Raw genomic sequence first — 20,847 nt, 5'->3', positions numbered from 1 at the left:
TCCCCGCCGCCCTGGTGGCCTGGCTCATGTGCAAGGGACCTCCCGTCCCGAGGGTCTAATTCATCTCCCAGCTCTGCTGCTGCCACACGCCCTCCGCGGCTCCCCAGCCTTGCCAAATTTGGTGTTTAAAAATAACCCTCCAACCTCACAACAGCAGTCCCCGGCTGACCCTGGCTGCAGACCACAGAGATGTGGGCCGGACTCGTGATTCCAGGTCAAGAGCGCCCAGGGGGCCCCCCGAGGCAGAATGTCCTCCAGCTCTCCAAGGGTCGGCTCGGAGCTGCCATCTCAGGTGGCTTAAACTTTTTCAAGAAGCGAGCCCGGGAAGACAGACCTCACTGCGCTCGCTGGGGGCCTGGGGGTCTGGGACGCCTTTTGGGCGCTGGGAGGTTGAGTGGGTTTTGGAGCCTGCTTGGCCTCCTGCCTGCAGCCAAGTGCTGTGTGAGCTCCAGCACGTCACTTTGCATCTCTGAGCCTCAGTCTCTTCCTTTCTGAGATGATCCGCCTCCTGGGGCTGCGTGGGGTTTGCGGAGATAACAGTGAGGTACTGGACAGTGTCCAGCTCACCCACAAAACAGCCAGGGGATGGCAGCCCCCAGGGGCTCTGAGCACCCAGAAGCAGGGCCCAGCAGGCTGGGCAGCAAGTGGATGTGAGGGTCCCGCTAGAGCAGACGTCACCTATGGCAGGTCCTGGGCGGGGGTGCCTGACTGTGTGACATGTCCTATTCCTAGTGTTCATGGTCCCCAAACCCAGGTCCTCTCTGTGGCCCCGCAGAGGGCCCAGGCCATTGCTTTGGTCTTGTGACTGGGCAGGGAATGTGTGGCCCGAGGCAGTGACCGTCTAGGACCAGGCTGGCCCTGGGGCCCTTGGGGTGTCTGCAGCCACCTTCTGGCCCAGAGGGAACGGACATGACTGGCCTCCCCAGGACTTTGCCTCCAGTCCTGGTACTCCAGCCCCTCGGGAGCCTGGGCAGTGAGGGCCCCACCCTGGACCACTGTCCAGCAGTGGGTGGTGGCTTTGACTGCTGCTGACTCAGGCCAGGCATGAGGTGGACAGGGGCCTGTCGGCCTGCAGAGCCGGGGAGCAGTGCCCAGGCTGGATGGGCTGGACTCAGATGAGTTAGATGTGGGGACCCCTGCTGGGGCAGGACCTGCCCAGCCTGGACGCAGGTGACCCTCGCATCAGGCTCTGAGATGGCTGTGATTTCAGCGCCACAGAAAGAGGCCTGAGGGCTGGCTGGGTTCCCTCCAGGCCTGACTACTGGGCCGTGCCCTCCGCTCTGGCCAGGGCCTGTGGCGGTCATGGGGTGGAGCTGGTGAGCTCCCTCCACAGCACAGCCAGGGGACAAGGACTCTCCTCTGTCATGTCCCTAGAACCCAGATGGGAGCCTGGCTGAGTTGGAGGTGGCAGGTGGCTGCTGAGAGGAGGAAGGGGCACCAGTTTGTGAAACCGGAAGCCAACAGACAGGCCTGGGGGGAGGGGCGGGCTTCTAGGCAGCAGAGTCAAGGGGGGCTTCCTGGAGGAGGTGGCATCTGAGCAGCTTCTGACTGAGCTGCTGCAGGACGGGACTCACAGCAAGGAGGGCCAGGCGCCCCAGGGTGAGTGACCCCCCAAAAAACAGGCAGTGGACTTTGTAGGGATTGGCGCGGCGGGAAGGAGCCCTGCCCTGGTGCAGGTGGACCTGTGTCACTCACCCAGCTGGCCCAGTAGCTCCTGGACTTGAGCCCTGATCAGAATGAGGGCAGCCCCACCCTATAGGTCCTGGAGCCTGGGGACTTGACTCTGCCCCCCAGCCTCAGCTTCTCCCAGTCCGCGGGTGGTCGTCTTGGGCCCAGGGCTCCGTGGGCTCAGCGTATTTCCAGGGTGGGTCCTGAGGTTGCCCTGAAAGGAGATCTCTCCTAAGCACTCAGATGCTTTAATCTCCGTTCGCCCTCCCAGGAGGCCAAGGGAGGCAGGGGGGGGGGCGGGCTCTGAGCAATTAAGCAGCTCTCAGCCTGGGGAACTGCTGGGCAGGTGGGAAGGGGAGGCTCCCTCTGTGCTGAGACCTGAGGGGCCCTCCCCCCGGCCGGGCGAGCCCCACGTCACCACCAGGAGTCTCGATGCGAAGGCTGCCAGCCAGGGGTGTTCTGCAGGCAAGCCACCCCGTCCTGGCACACCAGACCTCCTGGGGTGGGCACCCCGTTGCTCAGCCCCCCCCCCCCCGCCGCTCTGTGGGGGGGGCGAGGTCAAGGCTGCGAGCCTGGGTTTCAACCTGTCACCCCGGGCTGGTTTCCAACCTCGGGGTGTCGGAGTGGCTCCCCGGTGGCCGGTCCTGCAGGCCTGACTGCCCACAGGATGCAGAGCTGCCTGCGGCCCCCCTGGTGGCCCCTCTGCCCTCCCGGACCAGGCTCCAGGAGCCGAGGGCGGGGTTCTGGGACAGTCTGAGCTGGGCACCGGCTGCCCTTCCCCCACTCCTCTTCCAGAGCCGGTTGTCAGCTGCGTCTCTGCAACTGTTCATCTCAGACCGTCTTTGGGGACACTCAGTGAGGGCCTCCCGAGTGGACCCAGGACTGACCAGCGGGAGTCTTCTCTGTGAGCACAGGGAGGGGCTGTGCAGTCCTGCACGGAGGCCAGGACCTCCACCTGGCAGGGGCAGCCCTGGGGGCCCCACTCTCCCGGGGACGCCAGGCCAGTGGGGCCCCCCAGTGCGTGCCCTTTAGTGACCGGCTTGCCTCCCTGAGCACAAGGTCCCCAGGTCCATCTGCCCTGTGACAGGGTCAGAATCCCCTGCTTTCTTAAGGCTGAACAGTACTCTGCGTGAGTCCCGGGAACCTTGGCCGCTTCCCGCTCAGCTCTTGGAGGAGCTCGTGGCGGGGACCTGCTTCCAGCGCAGGGCGAGCTCCGAGCCTCGTGGCATTTGAAATATTCATTTGTTTGTGTGGCTCGTCGCTGTCCTCGGGGAAGGCACACCGCTCTGCCTAGTCCTGTTTGGCTTCTCTTTAGTCCCCGCCGTGTCCCCAGGGCCTGGGGAGCCCCTGCCCAGTGCTCGCCCTCGGGCCAGGGGTTAATGGAAGTCCCCGTTAGGGACGCGCGGCCCCGCGGGTTATTTCCACCACCTGAGCCGTCGTCCTCCTCTGATTCAGTCTCATTTTGCGGTGAAAAGAAAAGGAGGTGGCAGGTGATGGTGGGGAAGGCCGTTCATTCCGGAGAGGAAACTGGATGGCTGGTTTCCACCCTCGCCGCCCTGCGCCGCCCGCAGGTCCCCGCCGGCGACCAAGGCGGCCGCCCACACCCAGCCTCCCCCGGGTCTCATTAAACAGGCGGCGCTGCACGGATCGATGCCAGCCAAACGATGACCAGTTGTGGCCCGCAGTCCCGGAACCGGCTCGCCCTGCTCCTGTCCCTGCTGTTCTCTGCAGGTAAACCCTGGAGGCGGGCGGGAGGGGCGTGGTCAGCGCGGCCCAGCCGGGCGCTGCCCTGGTGCCCTCCGACCAGCTCCCGCCCATGGCGGGCCGTGAGGACCTACTGTGCACAGCACCCTGCTCCCTCGCCCGCCTGCTCGAGGGAGAGCCCGAGGGCCCTTTGCGCACGGCCCTGCGCAAGGACACTGAGGCTCAGGGCTCACTTGCCTGAGCCAATACAGCAGGCTGGGGGCTGGGAACCTGGCCCAGGCAGAGCCCCGGTACTGGGGCCACCCCACGGGTTCCACACCAGCTCCCCACCATGTCCCCTATCAGACTCCCAAGTACAAAGATGGGAGCCGGGGCTGACCAGAGAGGCCTCCCTTGCCCTCAGCAGAGGGGCGGCCCAGCACACCAGCCAGCGCCTGCTCTGAGCGGGGCCAGTGCCCTCTCTGCCGGAGGCTTCCTGTCTTTCCTGCTCCCCCTCTGTCCACGGTCTCTGTCTCCGACTGTGTTTCCTCTCTGAGCCACTGGTGTCCCATGGTGGTTTCCAGCCCCCACCGCGCTGCTGGGCACAGCTTAGCGGGAGGCCACGAGGGGTTGGGAGTGGGGTTCTCCAGGCATGGGCTTCCCATGCATGGGCTCCTCTGGTCCTCAAGGTCCCCTGGGGCAGAAGAACCTCTGGCCTCCTCCTACAGATGAGGAAAGGACTCAGCAGGAAGCAGCGGCCCCATCAGCTCTTGCTGTGTGAGGAGGGGAGCCGGGCACTGCCCTGAGCCAGCACAGCCTGCTGCTGGCCCCACAGGGGGAAGCCAATGGACTGGGACCGAGGAGGGATTGATGGCCGCGGCCACCCTCAGCTCTGGTCCTGGCATGTGGCTCTGCCAGGTTGGGGTCCCACCTAGCCCATGAGCATCCCTGGTGGGCTTCCTGGACAGACTGAGGGCCGTGCCCCAGAGCTGATCTGGAAGGACTACGAGGGGCCTGGGAATCTGCTTTGGGATGAGTCCCCAGGGGTGCAATAGGCCAGGCCAGGGACCGTGCCTTGAGGACCATTGCCCTGAGCCTCACTTTGCCCTCCCTACAGTGGAATCCATGATCTCTGTCGGCAGATGCTCCATCTGGGCATGTGCAGTCACCTCTGCGTCCTGGGAGAGCTGTTTCCCAAGGTCAAGGGGATCAAGGGAGCCTAGAGGCTCCTGTGCCCCACCCCGCAGAAGAGGGTGCTGTCCTTTGGGGAAGGGGCACAGGATTTGAGTCGGGGCACCCCAGCCAACCTCTGCACCGGGAGCCTGAGGGGCGCCGCCCACCTGCCAGCCCAGCCCCTCCTGGCCTCCCCGGAGGCACAGCCTGGGGGTGAGTGTGGGTGCAGCCTAGTAACCTCGGCAGACAGCTCCCAGCTGGCTGGTGGAGGCTTTGCAGAGCCAGTGCCTTGTGGTTGGAGAGGCGCATTCAGCCAGCGAAGCCCCTTTTCAGCGATACAAATTAGATACAGGATCCCTTTTATGAAGATACTAATTAAGCCTGAGGCAGCGGCTCCAGGGTTTCCATTGTTCAGCCTGCACTCCTGTGTGTCACCCCTGCTGGCTGCTCATAAATACCATCCTGGGCCCCAGGCCGGCAGCCCAGGGCCTCCCTCTGGAGCTGGGGGAGGGAGAGCAGAGTGCTGGCTCCCTGCAGTGGGGAGGGAGCCTGGGAGGCCTTGGGGCAGGGCAGGGTAGCAGGTGGGCAGGACCACTGGCTGGAGGGGCTGCTGCTAGAACCCAGTCTCCTCCATGCCTCTCACCCTAGGGGCCAGCCTGTCTGTCAGTGGCCCCACCCAGGAACAAGTGGAATCCAAGCAGGCCTGGGTTCGATTCCTGCTCCCCCTGCTTCCCAGCGCAGCCGCGTCGCTGCAGGCCTCTAAGCCTCAGTTTCCCCGTCTGTAAAGTGGGATTCCCAAGCCACCTGCTAGGGTGGCCACTGGACTAGACGGGATGGGCCTGCGAGGCGCAGAGTGGCCGCTCAGTCACTGTGAGTGCCTCCTAGCTGCTGGAGGGGTCCCCGCGAGGGGGGCCGTGGCTCTTCCTGGAGGAGCCCCGAGTCCCTGGCCTCAGAGTACACAACCAGGGCTTCTGGGGGAAAGGAGCCAGGAGGCTTCCCGGGGAGGGGGGGCCAGCAGGACTGGACCGCTGCCTATCCTGCCCCTGGGCACAGTGGTCGGGGTCCCACGGAATCTGGTGACCTGTTTTTCAGTCTCCTCCGCGCATTTCCGGGTCTGCGAGCCGTACACGGACCACAAGGGCCGCTACCACTTTGGCTTCCACTGCCCCCGGCTCTCGGACAACAAAACCTTCATCCTCTGCTGTCACCATAACAACACGGTCTTCAAATACTGCTGCAACGAGTCTGAGTTCCAGGCGGTGATGCAGGCGAACCTCACGGCCAGCTCCGAGGGCTACATGCACAAGTGAGTTCCAGCCAGCCCCAGGGCCGGTGCCACAGTGACCCCTGGGGAGCGTGACCCCCGGGGAGGGGCCCAGGCAGCCCAACAAAGCCTCCAGGGTCTGCCCTCTGAGAAACCCGAGTGCCACGCCCGCCTCTCAGGCCTGCTAGAGGCTCCCTGGGGTCGTGTGCATAGATGGTTTCAGGTAGAGAAGGTGCCGGCGCCTGGAGTCCCCTGGGCCCAAGTTCCCACGTTCATTCAGCCTTGTTCAATAATATGGATCGACACCATCGACTCAGAGGTTAACCCTGCAGTCCTTTCCCTAAAGTGACGAAAACACATTGAGATCAGGCTCCTGAAGGAGGGGGCCGAGGTATGGGAGCAGAGATTGCAGGTGGGAAGCAGGGGATGGGCTAAGTCAAGGCCTGGAAGATCAAAACCGCCTGTCTCTCTTACTGTGGGCCACACTGAGCATCTTCACAGCTGAGGGCCGTTTGTGCTTGAACTGTGAGCTACCTGTTTGTGTCCCTTTGCATTTTGGTCTTTTTATTTATTTATAGGAATTCTTTATATAAGAAGAAAAATTTTCGTATTTTGCCTTTGATTTGGTGATTTTTTTTCTCATACTTAATTGTTACGCAATCACATTATTTCCAATGATTTTCTTTTAGGACTTTTGGGTTTTATATCATACCGAGCAAGGATTTTCCTAATGGGGTTATTAAAAATCCCCCCATGTCATCTCTACTTCTTTTATGTTTTACTTTCTTTTTTAAAAATCTATCATTTATATCAAAAGACTTATATTGATGTAAGTTTTGAGACAGGAATTCAATTTTATTATTACTGGGGTTTTTTTTTCCCCCAAAATGGGGAGGCCACTTTTTCCAACACCATTCACTGAATTGTCCATCTCCTCTCTGCTGGTGTAAAATGCAAATATCGTGTACCATAATGTGCTAAACTGGAGTGTCAGGCAGATGGTGAGACTCTCCGTGATCCGTTGGCTGGTGTCTCAGTGTCTCACTCTGCTAACGACGGTGATCTTTAGTATGTTTTCACATCTCGGCTTATTCCCCGGGCTCTTGGTTATATGAACGTTTGAATTAGCTTGTGTAGTTCTGCAAAGAAACAGAAACAAACAAACAAACAACAACAACAAAAAACCCACCAATCTAATCATGATTTTGAACTGAGATCATTTTGAATTCATAGGTGAAGCCAAGAAATGACTTTTCGTATGTGGAGTATTTATCTCCAAGGATACAGTATATTTCTATTGGTTCAAATTTTCCCTCATAGCACTTCACAGTTTTCTTCGTAGAGATGTTGTACTATAAGTTTTGCATTTGTTCCTACTTATTTCTTTTCATGTTGCTATTATAAATAAGGTGTTTCCTTCCACCCTGTCTTCTGACTGCTCAGATGATAAAGGTGGTAAAAGCTAATCATTTCTATTTATGAATTTCGTACTCAGCCAACTTACTAAAATGTCTTATCTTTGTAACACTTTTCCAGTTGATTCTCCTGGGTTTCCAGTTAGGATGATTTTGTCTCCTACTTTCTAATGAGTATGCCTCCCTTCTTTTTTCTTGTCCAAGTGTGTTGGCGAGTACTTCTAAAACAACGGTGTTGGCTCCTCTTTATTGGTCAGGCATTCTTTCTTACCTTCCTCCTAACTTTCACGAGATGCTTCAAATATTTTCCCAGAAAGCATGAGGCTGGCATTTTTTTCCTAGTCAGGAGACATGGGCTTGAAAGGGGTTGTTGTGGAGTGCCTGTGGAGGAATTAGCAGGACCACTGGGGGCAGTGGGCTCGGAGCTGAGCCTCCATCTCTCCATCTGTCGAGGGGACTCCCAGGGCTTTGCATCATGCTGTGCTCACTCAGGGGGAAGCTGCGTCCTCCCTTTGGTTGGGCAGGAGATGCAAACTCCCCTCCTCCCCCCAGGCCAGCTCCCCAGCCTGCCTTCCTCAAATGCACGGCTTCCCCTGAATATCTTGCCATCTGCTCAGGCCTTAGAATAATTCTGTGTGTGAAGTCGCTCAGCAAGCCCCGTCCGTCACAGCGGGACTGGAATCAGGCCTGCAGTTTGACCCGAGCCTTTTCTAAGAACAAGGGCCAATTCGTGAGGGAGCAGAGCGGCACCAGGACTGGGGTTAGGACCCGAGGGGCTGCGGGGGCCGTGGAAGCCTCTCGGAGGCTTGGCAGCAACCCGACTGCAGGGGCTGGCGCCTGGCGCCTGGGATCCTTGTTCCGGAGCCCACAGGTTTCTATAATCTGCACACTTCCCGGGATTGCACGTGGAATACGCCACGGCTGCTCGCGAGCAGCTGGACCACAGAGGAAGGCCCTCGCTGGAGAGGACGGGACGTGGGAACCGGAGCTTGAACTTGCGCTTTTACTCCTCGACCTTAAGAAGCACCCAGGGAGCGCCTCGGGCGGGCTCTGCGCCCACTCTCCCGCCTGCCTCAGCGGCCGCCCATCCTTAGCCATGTCACACTGGGGAAGATGGGCACCGAGCAGGTGAGCCACCTGCCTGGGGAAGGCGCGTGGCGGAGCCCGGGAGGCCCGGAGTTGCCTGGGAATCCTGGATCTTGGCGGATGGAGGCAGATCCGAGGGGGGAGAGGCGCAGACAGGGCTGTGCCGGCCCCTCTGACCTTGGGCAGGTCATTCTTTGTTGCCCAGGGGCTGTGGGGCAGGCCGGCCTCTCCCACCAGATGCCAGCAGCGCTCCTCCCACCGTCCTGGCCTCGGCCCACGGTGCGGGTGGCCCGCACACCCCTGCTCCTGTGTTCTCCAGCGTCTTCCTGCCCCCTTCCTCCCTGGGGGGTGGGAGGCCTGGTGTGATGAGCCCCCACAGACCTGGACTCTGCCCACCCGCACTCTGCGTCCTGGAGGGAGGCCGGGGCGTCCAGTGTGCTGAGAGGCAGGCGGGAGCCCACGGCCCAGGGGCCTCCACCCGAGATCCCTGCAGGAAGTTCAAGGGTGACTGGGGACCAGGGGGTGGCAGGGCCTCCTGGGGTGCAGAGGTGCTGGGACCCTCTCCTGAGGGAACCTGGGGCCAGGAGGGCTCTGAGCTGTCCTTGTGCCTCCACGGGACAAGGGGGCCCTTGAGCACCTGGGGTGACCAGAGGCCCAAGGACGGCTTGGGGCTGTGGCTCCACGAGGGACGACCTGGGGACGGATCAGGGCCTCAGGAGCCCCTGTCCAGCTGCCTGGGCTCCAGGACTGTGGGCCAAGCCCAGGTGGGCTGGTGGCAGAGGGGCAGCTGGGGAGTCTCGGGTGGGAGCCAGCATCAGATTGTCACCAGATGGTGGGGACGGGGCAGGAACAGCTCGGAGGAGGCGGCTCAGGGAGTCTCCGAAGGCCTGGGCGCTGCTGCTGTGGCGCGGGCACAGGGGTGCGGGCACAGGGCGCAGGGCTCTCCCCACCTCCCACGAGACCCGCCCCGACGGCCTCCTTCCCCGTGTCAGGGGCACTGCGATGTCTGGGTCCCAGCCTCCCCCACACGACCTCGCGTCCCTTGTAACAGGCCTCAAGCTCAGGGTCCAGCCCCAGGGTGGGGTCAGAAGTCACCAAATTGTCTTGTCCCCCACTCGACCCTGCCAAGCCCTGCTGGGTGTCGAACTTCCGCTCACCACACGCAGGAAGACTGGAGAGCTTCTAGAACCATCTTCCTGACCCGAGTGCCCTCCGCCTCCAGGGAAGGGAAGGAGCATCCTCAGGACCTGCCCCGGTTTGGGGCCTGACTTGCTGCCACCACTGCAGAGAGCTGTCCACGGGAAGGAGGCCCTGCTCGCCCCGCTCTCTGGGGCTGAGGCTCAGAGACAGTGAGAAGAGGCCTGGAGCCACACAGCACTAAAGGACACGCAGGGCCGGTCCTCTGTCCCAGGATCCCCGCTCAGCGAAGGGTGATGAGCCCCCCGGGTCCCGGGGCCTGGGGACAAAGGCTGTTTCTGGCTCCTGCTGTGTCCCTGGCCGAGGAAGTGGCCTCCTGGGGACATCCCAGGTGGAGATGCCAGGCGCTGGCTCAGGGCTGCTGCTGGGCTGCGGCACCTGCCCTGCTGCGTGGACCACCGCAATCCCCGCCACCCCGCCGGCCCGCCCAGCCCTAGTGGTGGCACTGGGTGGGCCTGAGTCCTGGACAGGAAGCTGTGAAATCACCTCCCTGGCACCAAGGACCGTGCCCGGCCCAGCTTGTCACATGACCAAGCCTGTTTTCAGAGGGGCATGGGTGTCCCTCTGAGATGCCCCCCAGGGAGTGGCGGGGACACTGTGACAGGAACAGCCTGCCTCCCTGGGCTTCCTGGGCCCGAAGCCAGGCCCTGCCATGGACTGCTGTGTGGCTTTGAGCAAAGCCCTGTGCCTCTCTGGGCCTAGGCCTCTCCAGCCTCCCTCTGGGCCTTCGTTGAAGGAGCCGGCGCTTAGTGGGTCCGTTCTCTTTCCAGGCCCTTCCTTGAGGCCCCACAGCTTCACCACGGAGCAGGCAGTGAGTGACCCCTTCACAGACGAGGGAGCACAGGGAGAATTTGCAGAACCAGGATTTGAACCCGGGTGCCCTGAGCTGTGCATCCCCCAACTCCCAGCTGCCGCTGTCCCTGGCTCTGCGGGCCTCGCGTCTGCCCCGAGTGCAGCCCCTGCTCTCGACCCTGGGCCGTTCCTCCGGGTGGAGTTAGCCTCCAGCTCACGTATTTTTAATTGAAGTTTTAAAATCCTACCAGGCCTGACTCCTCCCAGCTGGCTGGCCACCCGGGCAGGACAGGGCCAGGAGCTGCCCGGGGACGGGTCTGTGGCCTGGTGGCCCAGCCTGCCACCCCCAGGCAGCGGAGGGGGCCCGGTGCTGGCAGCACCAGCAGGGAGGGGCGGGTGGGCAGCGGGTGGACGCCAACACCAGCCACTGGCCACAGAGCGCGATGACGGTGACCCTCGGCCAGGAGCTCTCGGAGGAGGGAGAAGCGGAACAAGCCCTCGGATTCTGGCAGAGGCTGGGCCAGGGCCAGTGGACACCGTGGGCAGAGGCAGGAGAGCCCCTCGGTGACACTCGACTCCAGCCCTCGGAGCCCCAGGGCCCAAGCCCGGGGACGAGCAGCTCCCGCCCCTGCGCCACCTCCCGCAGACGACTCTGTCTCTCGGCATCTTTCCTCGTCGGTCAGCGGGTTGTCCCTCTCAGCACATGGGCACACGGCGCCGTCTAAGGACTCAGAAGCGCAAGGCCTGGGCCCTTCACACGGCTAAGGTGGCTGCTCGGGGTCAGCGAGCGCCAGGAGGACGTCGGCGTGGAGGCCACTTGGCCATGAGCTGTGCTCACAGCTGGGCACAGAGACCCGCGGGACCCAGCGCTGCCCTCAGGGCCTCCCCGTGTCCAAGGGCGGACAGTTCTGCAGGACAGCGAAGCCCGCAGCACTCTGGGAGCGTCACGGCAGGCTGCCTGGAGGGGGCGGCGGCAGAGCAGGGCGCTCGGGAGGTGGGCACCGTGCGGACAGGCGGGCAGCGAGGCCCAGCCTGGGCAGGAGTCCACGCGCCTGCTGCCCTTTGCTCCCGGGAACCGGGTGCTGCGCTCTGGGCTGGGTGTTCGGGGCTCAGGCGATGCTCTGTGTGGGGACTTCCTTCTGCTGGACACGACCGACCGCAGACAGCTGCCCCCTCCCCGCCCCTCCCCCTCGGCCCCGCGGCTGCCGTGGGAACCCTGAGAAGCCACTCTGGGGCTGCAGGAGAGAGGACGTCGGGGACAGCCAGGCCCGCCTCCCTGTCTGCGTGGCCACCTGTCTGCCCCACATTCCTGCCCCGATGCCGAGTCAGGCTGCTGCTCCTTCCCGGCAGGAATTCTGTCTAGAGGCCTCCAGAAAAATCCAGTGTCCCCTCTGTGGTGGCCGTGGTGGGGACCTGGCCACAGCGACCTGCTGCTTCCCCTGCCCCCCAGCGGGCGCCAAGCCTGGAGCGTCGGCCCTGGGGGTCCACACACCTGTCGGGACACAGCCGCCTCCCTGTCACCCCGGCACCCAGCGAGTCCTTGGTCCAGGAACTGAGTGACCAAGTGAGGGGAGCACTGCTGGCCGGGGCAGAAGGCGCCTGGCCCTGGCCCTGGCTCAGCCCTGGGAGGCCCAGAGTCCAGAGGAGCAGCCCTGCTTCCTGCAGAGACGCTGAAGCCAGGGCTGCTCCAGGTCTGGAGAGATCCAGCTCCTGAAAGCTGAGACTGGAGTCTGTGGCCTCTCCTCCAGCCCAGAGATGGGCGGCGGTTCTCTCAGGAAACACAGCAAAGCCGGGCAGGGGAGGAGTGAGAACCAGGTCCCTGGCTACAGCACCATGTGCCCCGCTCAGGTGGGGTCTTGGGGGTCCCAGTGCCCTAGGGGCCTCGTTTGGGGGTTGGGGAGCAACAGCTGGGCCTGACTCTGCTCGTGGGTGCGCGTTAGCCCTCCTCCTTGGCGCTGCTGGCACAGCCACCGAGCAGATGCCACAGCAGGGAGCAGCTGTGGGTGGCGTTTGAGGGACTAATGATCCGGTTCCTCCAACAGCTGCAGGCCCTGCGAGCACTGCTCATGGCTCCGTGGCACCAGGGCTCAGAACACGGCTGACCCTTGGGGAGCAGCCCCCAGCCTCAGGGAGGGGTGGGGGAATGGCGCGGTGACCAGAGGAGGGGCGGGCACCTGGAGCCTTCCTGGGGCTGGCGGCCTCCCACAGGGGCTGACGGGAGGAAGGAGAAGGCAGGTGGAGAGCTACGCAGCAGAAACGCAGCCTGTGCAAAGGCCCCGCGTGGGCGACAGGCAGACGGCGCTCCTCAGGGACCAGCGCTGGCCACAGGGAGGCTGGGCTGCACCTGGGTCACAAGGCCCCCAAGAGTCCCGTCACCTCTGCCAGAGGAGGGTGCAGGCCTGGGTGCTCAGTGGGGGCGGGGGATGTTGGTGGATGAATAAGGAACAGTGGGGGGGGACCCCACCACACAGCCAGAGTGAAAGGCCCCCAGGAAGGGACAGAAAGGCAGGGGACGGGTGGGCCGGGGGCCACCGTGACTTCAGGCCATCGTGGAGATCCCCGAGCCGAGGCCCTGAAGGACACGTGGGGGGTGAGGTGGCCCCCGGTGTCCCCAGGCTCCACAGCTGCCCAGGGGTGAGACAGGAGGTGTGTGCAGGGTGAGGCCAGGGGGGACGGGCAATGGCCGCCCAGCCACAGGGAGGCCCGAGGGAGGCGGCAGGGTGGGCGGAGCCTGCGTCAGGACCTGGGGTCCTCCAGGGCAGGCCCAGGACCGGGGAGAAGGCAGCGGGGCGGGGGGCGGGGCCGAGCCTGGTGCCCGCTGGGAGCTCCCGCGCAGCCCTGGCCCGTGCCCCCCGTGCCAGCCGCCTGGGCAGGGCCGTCCGCCTCATGTCCGTCGGTCCGTCTCTCCCCAGCAACTACACGGCCCTGCTGGGGGTGTGGATCTACGGCTTCCTCGTGCTGCTGCTGCTGCTGCTGGACCTGCTCTACTACTCGGCCATGAACTACGACGTCTGCAAGGTCTACCTGGCGCGGTGGGGCCTGCAGGGCCGCTGGATGAAACAGGACCCCCGGCGCTGGGGGGACCCTGCCCGCGCCCCCCGGCCAGGGCCGCCGGCCCCGCAGCCCCAGCCTCCCCCGGGCTCCCAGCCGCCGGCCCCCCAGGCTGTGCACACGCTGCGGGAAGATGCCCACAGCCCACCGCTGATGTCCTTCCAGAGCTCGTCTGCCTGGTGAGTGACCGCGGCCAGTGCTGGCCGACTGAGCACCTTCTCTGGATCCTGCGCTTGGCTCCCTGGTCGTAGTCCCTGCAGCTGGGGAGGCTGAGGCAGGAGGACCGCGAGCTCAAGGCCAGCCTCAGCAATCTAGTGAGGCCCTGGGCAGCTGAGGGAGACCCTGTCTCTACATAAAACGCAGAACAGGGCTGGGTGGCTCCGTGGTCGAGTGCCCGTGGGTCCAATCCTGGTACCACAGGTAAGAGAGGTGGCAGCGCAGCTTGGGAACAAAGCCCAGAAGCCGACGCGCTGGGCGCTGGTGTGGGAGCCGCTGCCGCTGCGCGTCACCTGAGGTTCCTGGCTGCAGAGTCAAAGCAGGAGAGGTGCTGGGTGTCCCACTGTCACTGACCGGTCAGTGGGGACAGAGGGGCTTCAGGGCACGGGAGACTTTCAGCCTGAGGTCAGGAAACAGGGAATCACTTTGTTCCTGTCCGTGCCTTGAGTCACACAGGGCGTGGGGTGACTCGGCAGGTGTCCCGCGGTGCCCTCAGGGAAGAGAGGAAGATGGGGTGGGCAGGGCCTTGGAGGGTCAGCCCTTCGGGACAGCTGCCCCAGCAGAGCCCTGCCCACAGGCCGTCCACATTAGGCCAGCTGCTGTTCCTGCCTGGTTCCGTGCTGTGGGGCCGGCAGACCTAGGTTGTCCCAGGCCCTGGGATCAGGAGCCCACTGCGAGGCTGGCAGTGCCCAGTCGGGTGCCTGGGTGTGGGGCCCAAGCCAGGGCGGCCGAGCTCAGCCTGGGCACCGGAGCTGGGGCACAGTGTCCCCTCCCCCCCACGGCGCCCAGAGCCTCCCGCTGCCCCCCACCCCCACCCCGGCAGCAGCTCCCTCTGGGTGAAGGCCTTGCAGGTAGCCCAGGGCCCAGCGCCACTCCCAGCCCCGTGACCGGGTGGACGCCTGGCCCTTCTTGACCTCCCAATTCTGGGGAAGGGGTCAAGGGGAGAGCCCCAGCCCTCCCCAGGGTCGTCCTGAGGGTTGAGTTAAACACCAGCACATAGTAGGTGTGCAGCTCACCTCTGGGGTGCCTCCCGGGAGGTGCAGCCGAGCTGGTCCATGATCACTGGTCACTCTGGGTAGCCACCGTCCCTAATGAATGACGCAAATAATTAACACGAGGCGCCAAGCGGCGGTGCTCGGGGACAGGAGGAGCGCCTCCGTCCGTCCTGGAGGAGGCAGGTGGGGCCCGCTCCGCTCAGTGGACACCTGACCCCGTGGGTCCTCTGGGCAGGTCTCCTGTGGCGTGAGGTGACGGAGGACAGAGGGCAGGTCCCCACCCCAGGGGAACAGGGACACAACCGCAGAGCAGGAGGGTGAGCGTCTGCTGGCGACGGGGGCGTCCTGACCGGGGTCTGTGGCCACAGAACCAGGGGGCACCTGGCGCCTCCAGGCCTGCAGAGCAGGGCAGTCTGGGGTGAAGCCGCGTCTCCTGCAGCTGGGGCTGGACGTTGGCCAGTGGCCCTCCCCAGCCCCTGGGCACACGTGCGTCAGGACGGCTCCTGCCTCTGGGGTGTGCCAGGGCCAGGTGTGACCGTCGTAGGTGGCATCTAGCGTCAGAGCCGGGCTGCCCGCCCGAGAGGCCTGCAGTGCCCAAGGGAGCACGTCCAGTCTCACCCGAGGAGGACACCACCCTGTGGACCCTCAGCAGCACCGGCTGCAGGCCCCGCTGCGTGGCGCTGACTGGGCCCTGGCCCCCAGGCAGGACCACCAGCTGCAGCCACAGGGTGGGCACCCGCAGCATCCAGGCCCCAACGCTGGTCCCCACCCCCTTCCAGCCTCCACCTCCCCCCAGAGGGCCTCAGCTCCTAGACTGGCCGCACGGCCCCTGCCCGCCTGCCCTTCATTCCCCTCTCAATGCCTGCTCAGCGCCTGGCTTCGAGGCACCCATCAGGTTTCCCTGGTAACTCACCCCGGGAAGGAGCTCTCTGGGGCTTCCACAGATGAGCGAACACGGGCTGCAGGCCCAGAGAAGGTGAGTGGCTTGCCCAGGGACACACAGTAAATCGTGGGCTTGAGCCCAGGTCTCCCAGGCCACGCCTGGCCTGAACCCTGTGCCCCGGCCCCTGCCCACTCCTCCAGAGCCTCCTCCCACCTCACCCAGCCGGAAACACCCCCCACTCCAGCCCCACGTCCCGCCTCTCCATCAGTGCTGGGCCCGTCATGCCTTCCCCATCACCCCGGGGGGGCTCCTACTCACCCTAAACCTCCCCGGGCACCTGTCACCCAGGAGCCCAGGGGGGAGGTGCAGGACGGCTGTGGCTGGAGGAGTGGAGGCTGCCAGCCCCCAGGCCCTGAGGTCGCTCGGAGCCGGGGGAAAAGGCCCGATGTGGCCGGGAAGGGGGTGGCCTGGGCATCTCAAGTCCAGGGGGTGCTCAGGTCCCCGGGTCCTGTTGGGTTGGCAGTCTCCTGTGCACTGGGTCTGGGCCAGCTCCCCGCGTCCAGAACAGGCTCCTGGACAGGCCAGTGCTGCCCATCGTGGGGAAAGCAAGGGCGAAACAGAGGGGCCCCGGGAGCCGGGTCCTCTGCAGAGTGGGCTCATGGCCCTGGTCCTGCAGGACTTGGGGGCCTGGTGCCACCTCTGTCCCCTGGCTTCCCCCAGGACCCTCCACCTCCTGCAGACCCACCAGCCTTCCCTGAGCAGTGGGGCCCCCCGGACGCTCTCTCCCCAGCTCTGCAGCCAGAGGCCCTGCTGTGTGGTTTCTGCTCTGCCCCAGGACCTTTGCACCTGTCCCCGCCCCTCCCCGAACAGCTCCCCTCCCAGATACCTGTAGGACTCACTGCCTCCTTCCCACCTGGTGCCTGCTCGGAGTCACCTGCAGAGCCGCAGCCCCCGCCCCATCTCGCCATCCCTTACCCTCCCCTGATCCTTGGTTGGCTTTGCCGCAGCCTGACGCCACCTTCCTGTTGGCTTTGGTCTGTGGGGATCCGTGTGTCCCATGGTCAGCGGAGCCCCCCACACCAGGGCAGCACCTGGCACACGGTGGGCACCCAGGAACCAGATGCCGAGTGGGCGAGTGCCTTGTGCCCGGGCCTGGTGCGCAGGACAGTGAAGAGTAGCCCGGGCAGCTCTGCGGCTGGACACCCTGAGCTCCGTTTTATGGAGGGGAAACTGAGGCCAAGCGATTGGCTTAGTCACCTGCGGGTCAGCTGCAGGGGGACTGGATTCCAGCCAAGTGTCCCCAGGGGACAGGAAGTCTGGTTCCCAGGCGTTGGCATGTCAAGCCCTCTCTGCTCAGGTCCACTGGCCACTGAAGCAGCCTGGCGCCCCCTGGCCCGGCCATTTGAGGGCCGCCAGCCACCAGGCGGGGGAGGAGGTGCCGGGCCGGCCGCAGGGTGGGTTCTGCTCCTTTGGGGTCTCTCCCTTCCCTGGCCCCGCGGGGAAGGTCCTTCCTGGCCCTCAGAGCCTTGGCCGAGGCACCAGCCGATGCCCATCTGGTCACTTACTTCCTTCCTGGGCAAGGCACCCGCCCAAGACCCCCGGGCACGCAGTTAGCAGTGCCACCCCCGGGCTCATTTCACACCAGTTTTGCTCCTAGCCACCCTCGAACAGAGCGGCCAGCTCCTGCCCCAGGTCCTGGTACACGGGGAGCCCGGGCACCTGTTGAACGTCCCCGAGCCTCAGTGTTCCTGTCTGTAAAACAGGCACCGACAGGTTCACCTGCAGGAGGATCCTGAGCTCAGAGTAGGGTCCAGTGTGCGGCCAGTCTGCAGAGGACCCGGACCATCCTCGTCACGGGGGTTGACACTCTTTAGAGTCAGAATGACGAGGAGAAGCCCAGCCCCCGAGTCCACACGTGGCCACAGCCACGGCCACCGCGGGTGCTCTGCCCTCCCCGGTCGCTGACCACCGTGCGCCTGCGATTCTGCGTCTCCGTTCTCTCTGCGAGCGTCTGTCCCACCGGCCATTGTCCTGTGGACTCACTTAATCTCTCTAAATATCGCTTCAGCAGCCACGAGGCCGTGAGCAGCATTAATTGAGCCATTTCCCTGCCGCAGAGCGGGGCTGAGAGGCTCGGTGGAGGGTTTGTTTGACTTTTGTTTTGCGATGACAAGTACCGGTGGCGGGGCTCGGGGACAGCAGCCTGGGGGGCAGGAGCCAGCGAGGACGGCTTCGCCTGGTGTGTGCCTCTTGAATCGTTCCCTGCCATCAAGTTCCAGCGAGGATGTGGGGGGAGGGTGGCCCTTTCATGGCCCTGCCCACCAGTGCCCGCCACGTGGAGGTGGCGTGGTGGCAGCTGGTCCCTGCGCCCTCTGGGCCCACTCCCTGGGACGCTGGTGGGTGAGCACCTTCCGTTCCGTGGTTAATTAATTCCGCTCCCTCTCCTGGAGCGTCCCATTTATTTTACGGCGCCCCCAGGACAGTCGCTAATCGCAGTCATTTCCATAAAGCAGCGTTTATTTCCCAAATCCTCGTCCTCGCGCCTGGAGACGCGCCTCCCCGGGACTGTTTACTTAATCCATTTTTAATTGACTCTAAATCAAGTCGCCTGTTTAGGAAACGCAGACCTGCCCTAGCCGTGTCCCGAGGGCTCGGGGTCCTTCCTACGTACCCGACCGCTCGCCGTCCCTGGCAAGAGCTGACCCTCAGATCGTGGGGGTTTGGGGAGCCGTCGTCAAACGTGGCCGCGATTAAAAGTGAAATTACATAAGCGTGTGATTAATTCAGCTCTAATAGACACCAGGGTGGCAACACTGGGGACATCACTTCCTAATTATTCTGCTGGGTTCCCGGTCTCGGTGCTCTTGGGGACGTGGGCCTCTGTCACGTCTGCAGGGCTGCGTGTCCCTCCCTTCCTGAGCGGCAGCACCGTGGCCGTATTTACCCACGGACACTGGCAGCAGGGGCCTGGGTGGCGGGCCGCTTTGCACCCTGGTTTCCTGGGGTGCGTCGACCCTGAGAACAGGCAGCGGAGCCTTGGCCAGCCGGCATGTTGCCACCCGTACCACCTCGCCTGCCCAGCGGTCTGTGGGCCTCACTGTGGGGACCCAATGTCCCGGGTGCACTTGAAAGAGAACCGCGGCCTGTTCCTGGGGACACCCACCGACAAGTTGCGGGACACCTGTTCTAGGTCCATCCCTGACTCCTTCCAGCCCCTGGGCCTTCCTGGACAGAGCAGGGGACAGGAGGCCTCCGTCCCCTCCCTCCCAGGAGCTATCGAGGGCATCTCTTTGCCAGCTCTCTTGCACGGTCCCTTCCGCGTCTCCCACACGGTGCTGGGGGGGCGGGTGTCACCCAACACCGTCATGGAGGTCACCAGAGAGCCACAGGTGCTGGGAACAGAAAGAAGGACGCAGAGCGCCTGCCCCGGGACCCGCCCAGGGGTGCGTGGAGAAGCCGCTCTGCCCCTCGGACTCTGCCTGGAAGGATCCGTGCATGTGGCCAGGGCGGACAGACGGAGGGAGGCTCGGGGACCATGCAGGACGCGCGTCCAGGGTGCACCCGAAGGGGCCCTGCGATTGCCCCGTCTGTCCCTGGTTTCCCCAGAGCTCCCAGGTCTCTGAGGCCAGCACAGCTCCGTGGGGGGGACCGCAGCTTTGGGCAGTTCAGGCACAAGGACCCTCAAAGACACCTTCCAGGGTCTCACAGGGACAGGAGCCTTCTGTGGACTCAGCCCCTTCAATGGCCCCAATTCCCTGCTGCCCAAGGCCATCTCTGAGCCTTCATGTCCCTTTTTATGACCTTGGGGAAGCCTGCTTGCCTGTCTTGGGGGACCTCAGGAGAGTGGGGACAGGCCCCTAGGAGCTCGGCTCCCAGGGGGTCAGTGCCCGACAAGCCCCGTCCCTGGAGGTCCTGCCCCTCGGCAGGCAGGGGACCCCGCCGCCCACCCTCCGGCCGGCACCTTAATTAAAACGCCCAGGGACTGCGGTGAGCGGGGTGCCCGCAGGTGGGTGGTCAGCAGACCCTGAATGTCCCGGTGAAGCTGCGGATCTCTAGCCCCCGGGAGCAGAGAGGGCGTCCCCTGTGTCAGTTTGACAGGAAGTCCATGTCACCGCTCGGGGCTGCAGGGAGCGTAAGGTAGAGAACGAGGAATCACCTTAGAGAGAGAGGAGCGCGGCCCGGGGAGGGGCGGCTCTGACCGTCCCCAAAACCAACTTGGCCCAGGGGCTGTTAATAGGCCCCCGTCCAGATCCGCCGCGGGAGAGGGACACGGGAGCGTCTCCATCAGCGCGGCTCAGGAAGGGCGGCTCCTCCTCCGTTGAGACTGTGGCCCTGGCTGCTAAGATATTTGCTTCCAAGAATGGAGGCTGTGGCACAGCAGACGTCTCCCAGCCTGGGCCCTCGCTAGGGGCAGGGCAAGGAAGCCAGCCCCGCCACCAGAGGGCGCCGCCCCTCACCCTTGTCTTCCGGTCCTTTCCAAGGCTCCCTGGAGGGTGCTGGGGGACTTGACTCCAGGCTGCTTCCAGACCAGGGCTTGGGGGGCACTGGGTGCTGCGGCCGGGGGTGAGAGGACAAAGCTCGTGGTCTCCTGGGACGGCACGCCAGGTTGTGCAGAGCCCAGCTGTGTGACCTTGGGCGGGCTCTTGACCACTCTGAGCTGCAGAGACCAAACACTCTCCACCTGCAGGGGCTCCTGAGGGGGCTCCGAGGATACGGGGAGGACTTGGTGCAGTACCTCTCTAGGCAGGACCCGAGACCACCCCACTCCCCGTCTCCCTCCACCCCTTGGGGAATGGGGCACCTGCCGGGCACAGCCCCCCCCCTCTGTTGGAGGGTGCTGAGGGCCTGGGTCCAACCGAGAGGGGGACCCAGAGTGCTGTTGCTTGGTGACTCCGGGACCTTCGTATCCCCGGCGAGGCTGGCCTCAGATGTCCAGGATTCAGGACAGAAGCAGCCACTGCTGGGCGCTGGTGGCCACCTGGGCAGAGCCAGGAGGGGCAGCCGCAGGGGTCCCGGGGTCTCCATCTGCCTCCAGCGCTCCTTCCCAACGGCCACCCCAGGCCAGGGACCCCGGAGACGCTTCCCCGGGGCCTCAGGGGCAGGGGCGTCCCGCGGCCTCAGCCCCTTGGGCAGCCTGGCTTCCAGGTCCCCTGCGGACTGGGCCGTCCTGCTGCCCAGTGATGCCGCCTCTGAGCCTCCAGCCCCGTTCTGGACCCCCACTGTCCAGCTGCTCCCACAAACGTGGCCCCCGAGTTCCTATAGCCAGGGCCCTCTCCTCGGGCACCGGAGCAGAGGGACCTCAGGGGGGCCGCTCATCCTAGGGGCCCACCCGTGTGCGCGGAGTGGAGAGCTGTACAGGGCTCACGTCTTCCCAAGCCATGGGTCAGTCATGGTGCCTCTCAGCCATGGCACAGGGAGGGGGAC

The 20,847-nt window shown here is 64.3% G+C and overlaps 1 protein-coding gene across 10 annotated transcripts in view; it reads left to right on the top strand.

Moving 5' to 3' along the window:
- Nucleotides 1-20,847, top strand: part of Shisal1 (shisa like 1) — a 95,087-nt gene that overhangs the window by 58,723 nt on the left and 15,517 nt on the right. For 8 of the 10 annotated variants that reach the window (XM_058574227.1, XM_058574224.1, XM_058574222.1 and 5 more), the window contains 3 exons: nt 3,301-3,399; nt 5,617-5,830; nt 13,191-13,508. In XM_058574227.1, coding sequence (XP_058430210.1) covers nt 3,333-3,399; nt 5,617-5,830; nt 13,191-13,508 — 599 coding nt within the window. In that variant the 5' untranslated portion in view covers nt 3,301-3,332. Of the gene's footprint in view, nt 1-1,566; nt 1,600-2,259; nt 2,573-3,300; nt 3,400-5,616; nt 5,831-13,190; nt 13,509-20,847 lie in introns of those variants that run through there. The other 2 variants (XM_058574228.1, XM_046429485.2) reach the window with 2 other exon arrangements.

The sequence above is a fragment of the Marmota monax genome, unplaced genomic scaffold, assembly GCF_021218885.2.
Source record: "Marmota monax isolate L192 unplaced genomic scaffold, Marmota_monax_Labrador192_F-V1.1 WCK01_AAM20220418_F8-fsc00051, whole genome shotgun sequence".
NCBI lineage: Eukaryota > Metazoa > Chordata > Mammalia > Rodentia > Sciuridae > Marmota > Marmota monax.
This window is presented reverse-complemented; position numbering and strand designations above follow the sequence as displayed.